This window comes from Mauremys mutica, chromosome 15 (assembly GCF_020497125.1).
Source record: "Mauremys mutica isolate MM-2020 ecotype Southern chromosome 15, ASM2049712v1, whole genome shotgun sequence".
NCBI classification, from domain to species: Eukaryota; Metazoa; Chordata; order Testudines; family Geoemydidae; genus Mauremys; species Mauremys mutica.
In genome coordinates this window covers 19,518,057-19,534,808 of record NC_059086.1, presented here as the reverse complement: position 1 = coordinate 19,534,808, position 16,752 = coordinate 19,518,057, and the positions used below count along the sequence as shown (strand labels likewise).

Genomic DNA, 16,752 nt, shown 5'->3' with positions numbered 1-16,752 from the left:
AACTCCAACTTATATCCAACCCCCCCGCCCAATTCACCTGGAACTGCCTAGCCTCGTTCCAACTCCCCACCCCAGCTCCACAGCTCTGATGGTTCAGCCCACAAGGGTGGGGGAGGCCCCTCCCACAAGTGCTGGCTGGTGGGGGGGGTCAGTTGAGGGGGGACCCCTGGAAGCCAAGCTGATCCCCCCACACAATAAAGCCCCTTCCCACTGCACCAGCTGCCTCTGTGATTTTTAACTCTGGCTGCGGGGGGGGGGGGGTAGCTGAGGGGTGGTTCATAGGGAGGGAAACTGAGTCATGCTGAGCTAGGAATAGAACCCAGGTGTCCTGGCTCCCAGCTCCGCCCCTCACTCAGAGGCGGGAACAGGACCCAGGAGTCCGGGACGACTGTATTGGCAATAAAATCCTCTCTATTTAAAAATAGCGGGGGGTTGGAGGTGGGAGGAACCAGGGCGGGGGAGGTTGGTTCTGGAGTGGGGGGGCGGGTCACGTCTTCAGCTGCCCCCCTTGGCTTCCACCGTCCTTCTCTGGCATCTCCTGCTGGCGGCGATAGAGCCAGGTGCTGTAAGGGGGGAAGGGGAGGGGGATTAGGGAAAGGAGATGGGGGGAGCTGTCTGTTGAGGGGGGGACAGAGCCAGCACTTGCCCCCCACCCCGGCACAGGCCTTGCCCCCCATCCTCTCCCAGACGTGCAGCCCCTGGCACCTGGGGGCCCTGCCCCCAGGGGGGGGAGGCGGGGGGACCCCGGCGTCCGGACTCACCAGCCCCCGATGAGCAGTAGGACGAGCCCAGCGCTGCTCCCGATGATGACCCAGACAGTCCAGTCTCCAGGGCCCCCCGGGGGGGTCGGGCTCCGTGACGGGGGGGGCAGCGTCAGGGGCCCCAGCAGGGGCGGCAGGGGCGGCACAGGCGGTGGGGTGCTATTCCCTGGCAGGGGAGTCACTGCAAGGGGGAGGGGACAGGGGTTAGAGGGAGGCAGGGCTGGGAGCCGGGACTCCTGGGTTCTCTCCCGGTTCTGGGAGGGGAGTGAGGTGTAGTGGTTAGAGAAGGGCAGGCTGGGAGCCAGGACTCCTGGGTTCTCTCCTGGCTCGGGGAGGGGGGTTAGTGGTTAGAGAAGGGGGGGGGAGGCTGGGAGCCAGGACTCCTGGGTTCTCTCCTGGCTCAGGGAGTGGGGGCTAGTGGTTAGAGAAGGGCAGGCTGGGAGCCAGGACTCCTGGGTTCTCTCCACCTCACCTGTCACCTGGAAGCGCAGCTCGGAGCAGACCCAGCCCTGGGCGTTCAGCATCTCACAGCGGTAGCGCCCGGAGTCGTTCGCTGCCGCCTCCTTCTTCACAAGGAAGGCGTCGGGGCCCGTGACCATGACCTGCTCCGAGCCCCCCACCGCCTGCGGGAGAGACGCAGGGATCTGGGAGGCTGCGGGTCGGGAGTGAGGGGCACCGGCAGGGCTGGGGGAGCCCAGGGCTGGGCTGGCGGGGGCTGCGGGTCGGGAGTGAGGGGCACCGGCAGGGCTGGGGGAGCCCAGGGCTGGGCTGGCGGGGGCTGCGGGTCGGGAGTGAGGGGCACCGGCAGGGTTGGGGGAGCCCAGGGCTGGGCTGGCGGGGGCTGCGGGTCGGGAGTGAGGGGCACCGGCAGGGTTGGGGGAGCCCAAGGCTGGGCTGGCGGGGGCTGCGGGTCGGGAGTGAGGGGCACCGGCAGGGTTGGGGGAGCCCAGGGCTCGGCTGGCGGGGGCTGCGGGTCGGGAGCTAGGGGCACCGGCAGGGTAGGGCGAGCCCAGGGCTAGGCTGGCGGGGGCTGCGGGTCGGGAGTGAGGGGCACCGGCAGGGTTGGGGGAGCCCAGGGCTCGGCTGGCGGGGGCTGCGGGTCGGGAGTGAGGGGCACCGGCAGGGTTGGGGGACCCCAGGGCTCGGCTGGCGGGGGCTGCGGGTCGGGAGTGAGGGGCACCGGCAGGGGTGGGGGAGCCCAGGGCTTGGCTGGCAGGGGCTGCGGGTCGGGAGTGAGGGGCACCGGCAGAGCTGGGGGACCCCAGGGCTCGGCTGGCGGGGGCTGCGGGTCGGAAGTGAGGGGCACTGGCAGGGCTGGGGGAGCCCAGGGCTCGGCTGGCGGGGGCTGCGGGTCGGGAGTGAGGGGCACCGTACCCGGTAGAAGCGGTAGCTTTTGGCACCGTAGCTGGCGCGGTGCCAGGTCAAGGCACAGTCCAGGATCAGGTCGTCGTCCTGCTGCACCTGCAGCCTCCGCTCTGCCAGAGACCCAGAGATCAGAGCCCATAACCCCCCGCCCCTCCGGCCAGGCTCATCCACTCCAGTAACCGCCCCCCCAATCGATCCCAGCAGTGTGCCCTGGGTCACAGCAATGGGCCCATCCACCCCAGCCCGCCCCCGGCATCAGAGTGGGCCCATCCATCCCAGTACCCACCCCTGCCCCCGCCCAATGGGCCCATCCAGTCCAGCTTCTGACAGTGGCCAGAGTTAGATACAGAAAAACCCCTTCATTACCCACAATGCACCTGGCCATGGTGGGGGTGGGGGGAATTTTCCTTCCTGACCCTGCTGGAGAAGCCAGGCCATGGAGCCTGGGAGTGAAACCCCAACACAGGCGGGAGGCCTCTAGACCCCCCCATCCCTTCACAGCCGCCCCTCCCCCCATTCATCTGACCCTCCATCCCGCCCCAGGCAGCCCCCGCTCACCCCCGCAGCGCAGGTCCCGGTTGCAGGAGTAGATCTTGGTACCGCAGGCTCGACAGTCGATGAACTGGTGAACCATGCGCCCTGCGGAGAGGCGGGGGTCAGGGCCGGGGGGGTCAGGTCCCCAAGGAGTCAGAGCCTGGGGGGGAGCTCAGGGACTGGAGGGGGGGCTCAGGGCCCAGGGTTTGTCAGGGATGGGGGGGGTCAGAGCCCAGGGGGGGAGGTCAGGGCCTGTGGGGGAGGTCAGGGCCCAGGGTTTGTCAGGGATGGGGGGGGTCAGAGCCCAGGGGGGGAGGTCAGGGCCCGGGGGGGGGGAGGTCAGGGATGGGGGGGGTCAGAGCCCCAGTAGCTAGGGTGGGGTAAAGGCCCCCTGGGCGTAAGGCTGGTGCCGGTATCCCGGGAGTCAGAACCTGACTTGCTGAGGGAATTGGACCCAGGTATTCCGGGGCTGGTGGGGGGGTGGGAATCACTGGGGGGAGGCCCTGAGGGGCTGCAGGGGGGTGGTAGCATTAGGAGGTCAGGGTGCCCTAGCCTGGAGGGCAGTCAAGGATAGGACCGTCCCAGCACGGGGATCCCTGACCCCCCAGGGAATCAGACACAGGGTCTCTGGACCCCCCCGCTCCCCCAGGATCTGTCCCTTCCCCCCCATCCCCCCTGGCTCCCACTCACCACACTTATTCGGGCAATAAACTGCAAAACAAGAAGGAAGAAGAAGGGTGAGAAACGCAGCTCACCCCCCCCCAATCCCCTGGGGAACAGGGCTACGGGTCGGGAGTGAGGGGCACCGGCAGAGCTGGGGGGGAGCCCAGGGCCGGGCTAGCAGGGGCTGCGGGTCGGGAGTGAGGGGCACCTTCCCGCTCACCCTCTCTCTGGAATCGGGCCATGAGGGTTGTGAAAGTCTCTCTCAGCGCCTGCAGGCTCCACATCACCTCGTTGAAGAGCTGCCCATCTGCAGAGCAACCCGTGCGCTGTGAACACCACACAGGACAGTGCCATGGCCCCATACAACTGGGCAGCCGTGTGGGCGTGGCTGCCGTCTAGCCCCGCCCATATCCCTCAGCCACCCCAGCCCCACCCCTCAGATCCGCACCATGGGACTCAGCAGCGCAGCTCCGGCCCCGCCCCATCCTTAGGTTCAAGAGGCAACAGGGGAATTTAACTGAAAACTAGACGCTCCCCCCCACACCAAAGTGGGGCCCTTCCCCCATATCCCGCCACCCACATTCAGAGCAAACCCTGCCCCCCCCCCCGCGAAAAGACCCTCTCCTAGAATCGACCCACGTCCTCTAAACGGTTCAGGTGTCAAAAGGTTAATCGAGCTTCAAAACCGAAGAGCAGCCAGCAGGGGGCGCTGCCACATTGGCAATGGGGAGGGGGAGCCAGGGCTGGGCTGGCAGGGGCTGCGGGTCGGGAGTGAGGGGCACCGGCAGAGCTGGGGGGGAGCCCAGGGCTGGGCTAGCAGGGGCTGCGGGTCGGGAGTGAGGGGCACCGGCAGGGCTGGCGGGAGCCCAGGGCTGGGCTGGCAGGGACTGCGGGTCGGGAGTGAGGGGCACCGGCAGGGCTGGGGGAGCCCAGGGCCGGGCTAGCAGGGGCTGCGGGTCGGGAGTGAGGGGCACCGGCAGAGCTGGGGGAGCCCAGGGCTGGGCTGGCAGGGGCTGCGGGTCGGGAGTGAGGGGCACCGGCAGGGTTGGGGGAGCCCAGGGCTGGGCTGGCAGGGGCTGCGGGTCGGGAGTGAGGGGCACCGGCAGGGCTGGGGGAGCCCAGGGCCGGGCTAGCAGGGGCTGCGGGTCGGGAGTGAGGGGCACCGGCAGGGCTGGGGGGAGCCCAGGGCTGGGCTGGCAGGGGCTGCGGGTCGGGAGTGAGGGGCACCGGCAGGGCTGGGGGGAGCCCAGGGCTGGGCTAGCAGGGGCTGCGGGTCGGGAGTGAGGGGCACCCTGGGGCTGGTACCTTTGAAGTCATTCTCCATGATTCGGGTCACGGCCCGTCTGAAGTGGGCGGCGGCTTCTCCCATCGTCTTCTCGTCTGGGGGGGGCGGTGACATGTTAGTGGGGGGGCAGCAAAGGGAATGAGACCCAAAGCTCTGGGATCCCGCCCCCCCCGGGCTGTATTGGGGTGGTGGGGGCGGGGGGGCCCTGCGCACCGATGACCCCCATGTAGCTCTGCTCCCCGATGGGCAGCTCCGCCAGGCCCTGGAGGCTGCGCTCGAGCAGGGCCTCCAGCCGCGCCCGCAGGCCCGGGTCCCCCCGCAGCTGCCGGCCCAGGTAGGGCCCCTTCAGCTCCCGCAGCAGCCGCATGGAGCCGGGGTCGCAGCGCAGGCAGCCCCGGGCCCCCGGGCCCCCCAGCACCCACAGCGCCAGCCACAGCGCCCAGGCCATGGCCGGCCACCAGGGGGCGACCTCGTGCCACCCCGCCTCGCGGCCAATCGCCTGCGGCACCCACCCCCGACATCACAATGGCCTGGCCAATCACGTGCCAAGATTAAACCCCGCCCACCCTGACCTGGGCGAGGGGGTCCCCATATACCCATCCCCATGCCCCACCCCAGAGGTGGCTGCTTCTCAGTGCCAGGCGGGGGGTCCCTGTATACCCAGCCCCCGCATCCCACCCCAGGGGGCCGCGTCCCAGCGAGGGGTCCCCATATACCCAGCCCCCGCCCCACCCCAGAGGTGGCTGCTTCTCAGTGCCAGGCGGGGGTAAGGTGACCATTTTTTTCAAATTTAAAACCAGGACATTTAAAATAGCTCAGCCAGCATGAGTAATAGAATATAAGTTGAAAAAATATTGCGGAGTATGCTTATCTTTTTTTTTCTTTAAGTGAAAGAATACAATAAAATGTACTTCTTTTATTTATATTATATATTATGAAAGTAATTTTGCGGAAAAAAAATTTTGATATGGGTAGATTAGTACATAATTGTATACTTAGGATTTTGGGATCCAAGTTATAAAGAAACAAGTGTAGCAGTAAAACAAAATGGTTTTAATAAAAAATGGTACAAAAGTACTTAATCTACATTCCTAATTTTGCTTCTTATATTTTTGTGAAGAGTGGATTGATTTTAATAATAATTCGTTTTCCTGGATGTTTTTATAAAATTCCATGCAAGTTTGGTTAAAATTATATTTAGTAATTAGCAAACATTTCAAAGTTTCAACATGTAATTGAGTTTTATCACTGGACCAGATATTGTTCATCAAAGAAAAAAAGACGTTCGGCAGGTGCATTGGTTCCTGGTAAACAGAGACAATATTCTACCAATTTGCCAATATTTTTGTAGGAAACATCATTTTCACTGAAGGCTTTGAATATTTCAATCCATCTGTTCGATAGTGGTACAGAATTTTGTCTCCAGTGAGTAATTTTTTCATCTGTAATGTAGCGCAGGACAAAGCAGGTTTCATCAAACAGTTCATCTTCTACTAAATTGATTTCAGAAAAATACTGAAGAATGTAATCACTGCAAACTTGAATGTTGTCATGGGTGAGTTTAGTGTTTAACAAAACCCAATTGAATTTTTCGGTATGCTTAATAGGTCCTTCCCATTCCTCTAGATATTGAATACATGTGTCATAAAATTCTACCACTTTTTCTTTGAAAATAGCAGGTTTTAATATGCCTTCTTCCTCAAGCTGCTTCAAATTTTGCTGCACCTGTAACGGCAAGAAAACGTTTGCTTTTCTGTCAGCTAATTTTGTTTTTAAGTCACTGTAAATATTGCTAGTTTCTATAATAGAAATCTCCTGTCCTTCTATTTTCAAAATAGCATTGTGGAACATTGATGACACGTTATGCAAAAAGTAAAGCCAAGACTCTGTCTCTGAATTATCAAAATAATTTGTGATAATTGTGGGGCTCTTCTCGTTTGAGGCAAAATATGATTTTAAGGCAGGATATATTTGTAGGACGCGCTCAATCGCGGGTCGTAACGCCAACCATCATGTGACACTGTATCCCAAGACTTTCTTATATTCGATGTCCACGAATTCACAAAATTCTTTCAATTCATTAACGCGCACTGTATATATATAAAAGTATGAATAAATCTTGGTGATGAAAGTTTGCACATCAATTGGTACACAGTCGGCTGCAGTTTGTATAGCATTGTTCAAAATACGAGCGGCACAACCAATTCCCACAAGCTCTCTTCCACCCAAATTTGATTTCAGCTTGGTAAAAATGTTATTTTTCCCACTTCTTCGCATTCCTCCAAAGTTAGTATTGGTGTTGTCAGCACAAAATCCAAGTACCTTGGTATCTAAACACTTTTTTAACACTTCCAAAATATAATCAGTAACTATGTCAGATGTTTCGCCTGGCAAATCTCTTACTTCCAAAATTTTGACGTGTATTCCAGACTGGTATGAAAAATATCTTCTTATTATGGGAATCAACTTTACTTCCTTGTGGTCTGATGCATCCGAATAAATAGAAATAAAATGTGCAGCATCTAAATCCTCTTCCAATAACTGTTTCGCATAAGGCACCAGCACATCGGTAACTATTGCCTCGCATTTTGTTCTAGAACATGTAAACCTGGCATCAAAACATGTTTTAATCGGTTTGCAGGTACAATCCATTGATCAGAATGAGTGATTTGCATTACTGTGTGGTACGCCCATAAACCTTCAGCTGCAGCTAGTTTTCTTTCAGCATCTTCAAATTGTTTTTTCTTAAAATATGATGTCACACTCGTACTTGCAATTGCTGCAGACACGGCCCATTTATGTTTGACTGTTTGTATGCGGTTTTCAATGTCAGTTTTTCCACTGTTTGCAATAGAAAATAGACTTCTGCATTTTACACATTCCACCTCACTATTGTCATTATTAGTACTTGCTTTGATGAATGTATATTTCGATTTTAACTCATCATTGAAGACGCACTTTTGTCGTTTTGGCGCCATGGGTGTCCAAAAATAAACAATTATTACAAACTTCGTCGGATGTCGGTCTTGGTCCGAGGGGGCGAAGTCACCGGTCCAGGATCGAGGGGGGCAAAGACGCTGGTCCTGGTCCAAAGGGGCGAAGGTGTCGATCCTGGTCCAAGGGGGCGAAGTCATCGGGTCCTGGCGAAGCAGCGAGGTGCGCCGTGAAAACGGCAGAGCGAAAAGCTCGAGTAACCGAGAGAGCGCGGAGCTCTGAGGGCCAGTGTCACGGTCCGAAGATGCCAGATCACTGGTGCCTGTCCTGTGCTGCGGAGGGCCTTTTATAGTCCGAAGCTAACACCGAATTGGTCGATTTTGGCGGGCTCTGTGTGATGACATCATCATCGAGTTCCCACGGTCGGGCTGTACGTAATGCGTGGGAGTATTATCGAAGAGTCGCCGCGGCCACAATATAGTGAGAGTGCGTGTGCTGAATGCTGAGTATTGCCGAGATCCAACGACGAGAACCGTCATGTAAAATAAAACTAAAACTAGGATAAATTAATAAAATTGATTTAGGCTGGTTTATCAAGGATTGATTTGATGTACTCAATCTTTTGATAAATTAATAATTTTTGATTTTGTAGTCCTAAACTGTACTGGTTACATCTCACGACTAACCAGACCAATGTCCAAAAAACCAGTACTGTACTGGTAAAACCAGTACGTATGGTCACTTTAGGCGGGGGGGTCCCTGTATACCCAGCCCCCGCCGTGTCCCAGTGCCGGGCGAGGGGTCCCCAGATACCCAGCCCCCGTCCCACCCCAGAGGGGCCGTGTCCCAGTGCCGGGCGAGGGGTCCCCAGATACCCAGCCCCCGCATCACACCCCAGGGGGCCGCGTCCCGGCGCCGGGCGTGTGAAATCCAAGCTACTTTAGGGCGACAGGCGTCTCTGATTCGGGGTTAATCCCACCTGCCTTTCCCTCCCCCCTCCAAGCTGAGTCCCAAATGGTTGCCGTGTCCCCCCAGCCCCCCGCTGAGCCCCCGGCCCCTTGGCAGGGCCGGGGCCCTGTTGGTCTTTCATAACGGCTTGTGTGTCAGGGCTGGGACCACCTGCCCGGGCGGGGGTCAGAATAACTCTGGACACGGTCTGCTTCGGATTAATTAACCTTTGATCCGAATGGGCAACCCGGGGCGGGGGCGGAGGGGGGTCATAAAACCAGCATCGAGATTGATGGCTGCTTTCATCAAGTGAGGGACAGAGCCAGCCAGCTGGGAATGGGAGGTGGGGCTGCGCGTCGGGAGTGAGGGGCACCGTCAGAGCTGGGGGGGGGGAGCCCAGGGCTGGGCTGGCAGGGGCTGCAGGTCGGGAGTGAGGGGCACTGGCAGAGCTGGGGGGATCCCAGGTCTGGGCTAGCAGGGGCTGCGGGTCGGGAGTGAGGGGCACCGGCAGAGCTGGGGGGCAGGGCTGGCCTAGCGGGGGGCTGCAGGGTGGGAGTGAGGGGCTGGGGGGGAGTCAAGGGCCCCATTGTGCCGGGTGCTGCAGAGACCCAGAGACAGCCCCTGCCCCATGGAGCTCCCACTGTGATTAGACCTCAAGAGAATCCTTCTCCCCACTTTACAGCCGTGGGGCAGCTGAGGATAAAACCACGTCCCTCTGCCCCTTGTGCCCCATCCTCGCCCCCCCAAGCCACACAGTCCCTGCCCTGGGGCCGGATGGGAGCCGGCGCCCCCTAGAGGGGAAGGTCTGAACCCAGCCATGACCCAAGTGCTTGTCTGGATCCCTCCATCCAGTGGGTCTCAGCCAGGAGGCCGCGTTTCCCGGGCGTCCGCCAAGGTCTTCCCGGGGGTCCATCAACTCATCCCGAGAGTCGCCTGGTTTTACAGCAGGGGACAGAAAAAGCACCAGCGACGTCCGTACGAACGAACGTTTTGTGCAGACAGTGAGTGGTGCCGACAGCTCCGTGTCCTGTCCCGGGGGGTAAGTTCAGGATTTCTGTCCCAGGTGGTTTGTTTGATAATCATACGGTAAAACGGCGAGAGGCGGCAGGTTTTCAGTAACACTGTGGCTGGGGCACGGTTGTATTTTTGGGTCTGATTTTGGAAGCAGCTCGTTTGTGAGCGAGGCGAATCTTGGGGGTACACAAGACATGAAAGGGGTACAATGGTCTGGAAAGGTTCAGAGCCGCCGGCTCCATCCTCTCTGCAGATTCCTTCCTTTGCTCCCTCTTCCCGTCCCGCCCCCGCCCCTCCTTTTCCCAGCCCCACACGCCTCTCCCCACAGCCGGCCCCTCTGGCGTGCCAAGCCCTCCGCAGCTGGGGTGGGCTGGAGGGCTCAGTGGGGGACACCGGCCGACCCCAGCCTCTGCCTCGTCCCAGGCTCGCCATTCCTGTCCCCTGCGTGGAGATTCCGGGGGGTCTGGCTCGTCTTTCGGGGAGCGACCGTCTCCCCCATGGCACGGTGAGTCCGAGCGAGTCCGGGGGCCGTCCCAGCTGTATCAGTTTCATAGTGAGACGTGTGAATCTGACTGGCTGTGGGAGGGACACCCCCCTCCCCGGGGAGAGAACCCAGGAGTCCTGGCTCCCAGCCCCCTGCTCTAACCACTAGACCCCACTCCCCTCCCAGAGCCGGGGAGAGAACCCAGGAGTCCTGGCTCCCAGCCCCCTCCCCCAACTGCTAGCCCGCACTCCCCTCCCAGAGCCGGGGCTAGGACTCCTGGGTCCCATAAATGGGGAGGGATCAGATCCAGAAGCCCCAACACACGATTCGGGGCTGGCTGCTCGGGGTGAGTTGGGTATCGACTCCGGATGGGAGCGGAGTGAGGGATGAAGGAGAAATGGAAGGTGGGCTTGCCTGGGGAATGTGCGGGTGAATGAGAGAAAGAACCAATGAGGAAATGGGGAAATCAGAGAACAGAATGAATAAATTAATTAGCACAAAAAGATGATTAAAACCGAGAAGAAAGATTGAGAGGGAGATTGACATGAAAAACAGCTATGAATGAATGACTTGAAAAAGCGAAAAGGAGATGAAAAGTGAGAATGAATCAAAAAATTGAAAATAATGAAAATGGCAAATGAAAAAATAAATTAGCTAATGGATGGAGACAAGAATGTGTTAGAAAACCAAAAATGGGGAAAAGAGAGCAGGAAGAATAGAAAAGAATTAATGAAAAAGAAAATGGATGAGTGAAAAAGAGAGAAAGAATCAAAACTAGAAAAGAAAGAATAAATGAAAGAAAAAAGAATGAATGAAAAATAGAAAAGAAATATAGTGTGAATGAATGAAAAAGAAAAATGAGGAAATTAACTAGACAATAGGGAATGAATGAAAAAGAGAAAATGAAAAAGAGAAAGAATAAAAGAGTGAATGAAAGCAAGAAAAAGAATTCATGAAAAACTGAAAAGAAATGAATGAATGAAAAAGAAAGAACTGAAAATAGAAAAGAATGAAAGAGTGAATGGATGAAAGAAAAAAGAATGAATGAAAAATAGCAAAGGTAAAGAATGAAAAAGAAAAATGAAAAACTTAACTAGCTAATGAATGATAAAGTGAATGAAAACCAGAAAAGAATGAATGAAAGCAAAAAAGAATGAATGGAAATTTGAAAAGAAAGGTTGGATGAAAAAAGAAAAATGAAGAAATGAATGAGAAATTAGAAAATGAATGAAAAAGAAAGAAAAATTTGAAAATAGGAAAGAAAGAATGAAAGCAAAATAGAGTGAATGAAACAGAACTGAAAAGAAATATCAAATGAATGAACGAAACAGAAAAATGTGAAGACACTAACTGGAGATTAATGCAAATCAGAAAAGAATGACTGGAAAAGAGAAAGCGAACACATGACCCAAGGAAGGTGGAATGGAAAACTGAAAAGAGAGGATGAAAAGGGACAAGGAATGAATGAACGAGAGACGAGAGGGAATGAAAGACTGAAAAAGGAAAGAACGAATGCAGTAAAACAGTAAAGGGGGGAAGGGAGAGGATGAAAAACAGAACATTTTGGATGGGAAAGAAGAAGAGAATGAGTGGGAAATGGGAAAGAAAGAAAGAGAATCCATGTGCTGGGGGGGTATTACAGTGTAACCCCCCCCCACACACACACACGATGTCTTTGCCAGCTGCCGGGGGCGGGAGGGGGGGACGACGCCGGCAGATCAGGGTGGGGGCCCAGAGGCACCATTTGCTCGTATTTTAACACTCGAGGGTCAGCTGAGCTCACGGCATCCCCCAGGGCTCTGTGCACCCACCAGCCCCTGGGGGCCACCCTCCTGGCCCCTGCATTTGAGGGACTTCCCTGCACCCCCCATCTGCTCCCCCTCGTGTCAGGGGCTCTGGGTGCTCCCCGTTCCTCCTCCCCCTGTGCCCGGGGCCCTGTGTACCCCCTCCCCCCATGCCAGGAGCTTTGTGCCCCCTCCCCCATGCCAGGGGCTCTGTGCCCCCCACCCCTTGCGCCAGGGCCCCCATTCTCCTCCCTATGCCCGGGGCTCAGTGTGTATCAGTACCTGGGTATTAGCTGCATCAGGCTCAGGATGTTAGTACCAGGGCTTGGGCATTGACAGCAACATACTGGGGATTTTACCATCAATACTGGGGTATTAGCTGAACCTGGCGCAGGGTGACAGTATCAATACTGGGGTATTAGCTCTAGGACGCTCAGGGTGACAGTATCAATACTGGGGTATTGGCTGGAGCAGGCCCAGGGTGTTAGTATCATTACTGGGGTATTAGCTGTAACAGGCTCAGGGTGACAGTATCAATACTGGGGTATTGGCTGGAGTAGGCTCAGGGTGTTAGTATCATTACTGGGGTATTAGCTGGAGCAGGCTCAGGGTGAGAGTATCAATACTGGGGTATTAGCTGGAGTAGGCTCAGGGTGTTAGTATCACTACTGGGGTATTAGCTGTAACAGGCTCGGGGGTGACAGTATCACTACTGGGGTATTAGCTGGAGCAGGCCCAGGGTGGGTTGGGGCGGGGTAGGAAGGGAGAAGATATTCATGGCTGGAGGAAATAAGGCGAGCGGGAGCCATCCGAGCGAGGGTGGGAGCTGGGCCGAAGGTGAGAACTCAAAGGATGGTTTTGGCTAATGCTGTAGGAAGGGGTTAAAAAGTATGTTATCCCTTGGTCTAAACCCTAGAGCCTGCTCCCCTTCTAAAGCCAGGGATAGAACCCAGGAGTCCTGTCTCCCTCTGCCCCCGCCTGCTCTAACCAAAGAGAGTGGGGGCCAGTGGGGGGTGGGGCTGGGAGCCAGGACTCCTGGGTTCTATCCCCGGCTCTGGGAGGGGAGTGGGGTCTAGTGATTAGAGCAGGGGTGGGGCTGGGAGCCAGGACTCCTGGGTTCTATCCCCAGCTCTAGGAGCGGAGTGGGGGCTAGTGAGAGCGGGGGAGGGCTCTTTAGAAAACAACATCCAATTTCACAGCTCACCCGGCCGTTTCCCCGTCTCCCGTCGGAGGTTGAACGAATCGGAGCCGCGCGGAGGTAATAAAACTCTGATTTCAGCAGGGCCGTCGGCTCCTGTGGAGGCCGGGACCCCGGGGCTTGTAAACTGGGCAAAGGGGCAGGACGGTGGGGTCTCGTAAACCCGGGACCTAATTGAAAGCAAACAAACCCCGGGTGATCCGAGGGCTGCGCAATCTGGGCCCTGGGGGGACAGGCCCCAGGCGCTGGCCTGCTTGGGGAGCGCCTGGCGAATGCCATGGAGAGGTGAGACGCCGGCGTGGATGCATTTGGGGGTGGGGGGTCGTGCCGTGACTTTTCCGGGCTGGAATGAAGCAGGAACAGGGGCGGGAGGCAGAGGTGCTGGAACGGAGGGTGCTGGGGGGCAGACGGCCCTCCTGGCTTGCAGTGGTTTCCATCATACCCAGGGTTTGCAATTTGGTTCAGTGGCTCCCCGCACCCGGTGGGGGAAGGGCTGGGTGCTCGCGGTGAGCGGGCAGGTGGGGACGGCAGAGCATGACCGACCGCCGGCCCGAGCTGGGTGCGCTGTGGACGCAAGTCCAGGTTTAAGAGCGTTTGCACGGGGGAAAAGCCAATGGCCTGGAACGGCTCGTAAGAGCGACCGAGGAGCGCGTCGAAAGGGGAGTGAATCAGCAGAGTCTAGAGGTGGGAATATTAACAAATAGTAACACAGAGCAGCCGAGATTCGTTAATAATGATTATTAAATACTGAGCAGCAACTTAACGTTGTTAATGACATAAAGCTTAGCAGTCTGCAACGTGCATGAACATAATTAATCCTGTTAAAAAACTCCATACGGGCTAACAATAGTGATCATCCAGCGAGCCGAGTATTCATAACACCTGAGAAATGTATATTAATAATGACAAAGACCGAAAACATGTAATAATAACAGTATAAGAAAACCTAAGTGAATATGAACAATATTAAATAACCTAGAATTGTTCATAATAGTGATGATGATGATTATTAGACTAATAGTAATAACTAATACACACCAGAAAACACATAATATGACTAATAAATAACCTAAAATTGTTAATAAGAATTATCATTAGCATTAGACTAGAATTCTTAATAATAATTGAACTGTTAATAGGAATTATTGTGGTTCCACTAGCATTCAGAACAAGTAATTAATGAATTAATAGCCTAGAATTGTTAATAAGAACCATTATTGGTAGACTGGAATTCATAATAATCGATCAATAGTTTAGGCTTGTTAATAAGAATTCTTATTAGATTAGAATTAATAATAAATTCATGAATAGTTTAGAATCATTGATAATCAGAATGATGATTAGTCTAGAATTATTATTACGACTTATTTGTAATAAATATCCCAGAAATGCTAATATTAATAAATGAGCTAGAATTGTTAATATTAGTTATTAATAAGCTACAATGATTAAGTACTTATCGTTATGTATTGATATATGATTATCACATTATTATTTTACTAACTTAAGATGAGTACTTATTATTTATTACTAATGTAGAATGATATTAATAAGTAATTGATGGCATATATTTGTTAATAACAAATCATAGCGCACGATGGTTAATACATAATTAATAGTCAGAGTAGAATGTAATACATTTATAAATATTTATTAACAGCATTGAGCTATTATTAATAATAAAAAATAGCTTAGAATCGTTCATAATAATCAACAATCACTTTAGATAGTTAATAATAATAATAATAATAATGAGAGAAGAAGAAGAAATGCCTGTGATGGTGGTTACAAATTTGGAATAAACAGTAATGTGAGGTCAGAACAGTGCCAATAATTAATAATCCATTTGCTAGGAATAGCAACGAGTTATTGTACTTTAAGATTTGTATTAATAAATTATATTTTAGAATGTTTATTAAGCTTAATAAAAGAGTAGCCTAAGCTAATTGGTAGTAGAAATAATGGATTATAATAAATAATTGGATTATTATGTTTAGTAATAACATCTATGCATAAGTGATTATAAAAATATTATGAATAATAAATAATTAGCCCATGATTTTTAGTAATAATACTAAGAATTAGTCTAGAGGGTTAGAAACTGCATTAACAAATAGTGGTGTATGATTGTTTATAAGAATAAATAGCTTTTGATGGTAGGTAAAAATATTAATGCATAAGAATTGAACATAAGTAAGTAACTATCGCTTATATTTGTTAATAATAAATTAATAAGTAGTGAATAATTAATAATTAGTAATAGGCATTGGTAGGTCATAGAATATTCATCTGTAATAATTTAAGATTGTTAGTGATATAAATTATATCTGAGTTGTTAATAATAATACATTAAAATTAGTTAATACTTATAAGCGATAATAAATTACCTCTGATAGTTCAGAAATCAAACATTTAATATATAATAATTTACATTTCTTAGTAATAAAAGTAATACATTATCACTTACAGTTGTTAGTAATACACTAATAATTAGTTATAATTAATAGCCTCTGATAGTTCCTAAACATTACTCTAGCATCATTTCAGTTAGCTCGTAATATTAATAAACTATAACTTATACTTGTTGATAAATTAATAATTAGTTTGTAATAGTAATTAGTAATAATAGTCACAGATAGTTAATAAAATATTACTCTATAATGTAAGGTTATTAATAGTATTTCTTATCTTTAACAGTGTTAATTATAATTAATAAATAACCCTTGGTAGTTCATAAAATAATAATCTATAATAATTTGATTGTTAGTAATAATATTAATAAACTATAGCTTAGAGTTGTTAATAATGAATAATTAGTTCTAATAATTAATAAATGTCCTCTAAGATACCATTACATATTAATCTACAATAACTAAAAATTGTTAGTGACAATGTTAATAAATTGTATCTTAAAATTGTTAATAGTCACACTTGAATAGTGAATAGTTAATTAGTTAATAAGTATTTATACATTGGTGCTAATATTATTAATGAATAGCTTACTGTTTCCGGGGCTAATACTCAAGCCATAGCTTATTTCATGTAGTCAGATGTCTACAAATTGCTTAGACTCGCTAATTGCAGTAATTACACATCCTGCTCTGTCCTTGTTTCATATGTGCCCTGTTCAGCAGAGACTCTCCCCCGCATGCCCCCGTGTGGAGCCCAAAGCTTGGAGGTAGAACAAAGCGCCGCAACCTTGGGGTGGGGGCAGAAACGTTGGCAAGACGTGGGCACAGAGCAAGAGAGACGGCCACTGCGCCGAAATCACAGGGGGAGCTTGCTTGTAGAACCAGCGCTGGCTCCCCACTGAGAACGGGGCTCAGGAATGTCTTGTGTCATCATAGGATGTTGAAATTGTCGTCGGTCATACGGGCGATACGTCGTGACATGATTCCTCCCTGGTATTGTTTTCCGTTCTTACGTGGCATCTCCCTTCCTGGAGGTTTGCAGCCAGGGTGGGGTCTGTTCTGTGCCATCCTCTGCTCATCTCTTTGGGGATGACGGGTCCTTGGAGCCATCCAGGGCACCACGTCGGTCATCCGACGGCTTCTTTTTCTGCCGCGTGTTCTTCTCCCCTCGATTTCCGGTGCCTGTCAACGCGCCTCGCCCGCCAAACCTCGTAAAATGGGCCCAGCAAATCAAATCTTTCCTCTGCTAAGATCTCTGGTAGCGTTCGCCGAGTCCCAGGCTTCTCCCGTACTTGTTCGTCAGCTGCTCCGTCCGCCCGTAATATTTGCAGAATTCACCGATAGCTCTATAAGTCGACCGATTGTAACTGC

At 52.4% G+C, this 16,752-nt stretch overlaps 2 protein-coding genes across 3 annotated transcripts in view; one reads left to right on the top strand and one right to left on the bottom strand.

Moving 5' to 3' along the window:
- Positions 1 to 260: 260 nt before the first annotated feature.
- Positions 261 to 5,056, bottom strand: LOC123350103 (izumo sperm-egg fusion protein 1-like). 2 transcript variants are annotated; one of them, XM_044988488.1, is made up of 9 exons: positions 4,822 to 5,056; positions 4,629 to 4,703; positions 3,544 to 3,630; positions 3,351 to 3,371; positions 2,685 to 2,765; positions 2,136 to 2,236; positions 1,234 to 1,384; positions 762 to 942; positions 261 to 563 (listed from the first exon to the last, which is right to left on the bottom strand). In XM_044988488.1, the coding sequence occupies exons 1-9, from the start codon at positions 5,054 to 5,056 to the stop codon at positions 488 to 490; spliced, it is 1,008 nt and encodes a 335-aa protein (XP_044844423.1). In that variant the 3' UTR covers positions 261 to 487. The 2 variants fall into 2 exon arrangements, with proteins under 2 accessions (XP_044844423.1, XP_044844424.1); XM_044988489.1 differs by lacking the exon at positions 3,351 to 3,371.
- Positions 5,057 to 9,355: 4,299 nt separating this feature from the next.
- Positions 9,356 to 16,752, top strand: part of LOC123350087 (netrin-1-like) — a 34,093-nt gene continuing 26,696 nt past the window's right edge. The window contains exon 1 of the mRNA XM_044988454.1: positions 9,356 to 9,529. The gene's annotated coding sequence lies outside the window, so the exon portion shown is untranslated. The remainder of the gene's footprint in view (positions 9,530 to 16,752) is intronic.

What these genes read in the sequence shown, in the direction of transcription:
- LOC123350103 (XM_044988488.1), bottom strand. Translation starts at nt 5,056, where the DNA reads ATGGCCTGGGCGCTGTGGCTGGCGCTGTGGGTGCTGGGGGGCCCGGGG. An exon ending in CATGGAGAATGACTTCAAAG is followed by an intron (nt 3,631 to 4,628) that starts GTACCAGCCCCA and finishes GTTGCTCTGCAG; the next exon opens with ATGGGCAGCTCTTCAACGAG. An exon ending in CCGGGACCTGCGCTGCGGGG is followed by an intron (nt 2,237 to 2,684) that starts GTGAGCGGGGGC and finishes GGTCTCTGGCAG; the next exon opens with AGCGGAGGCTGCAGGTGCAG.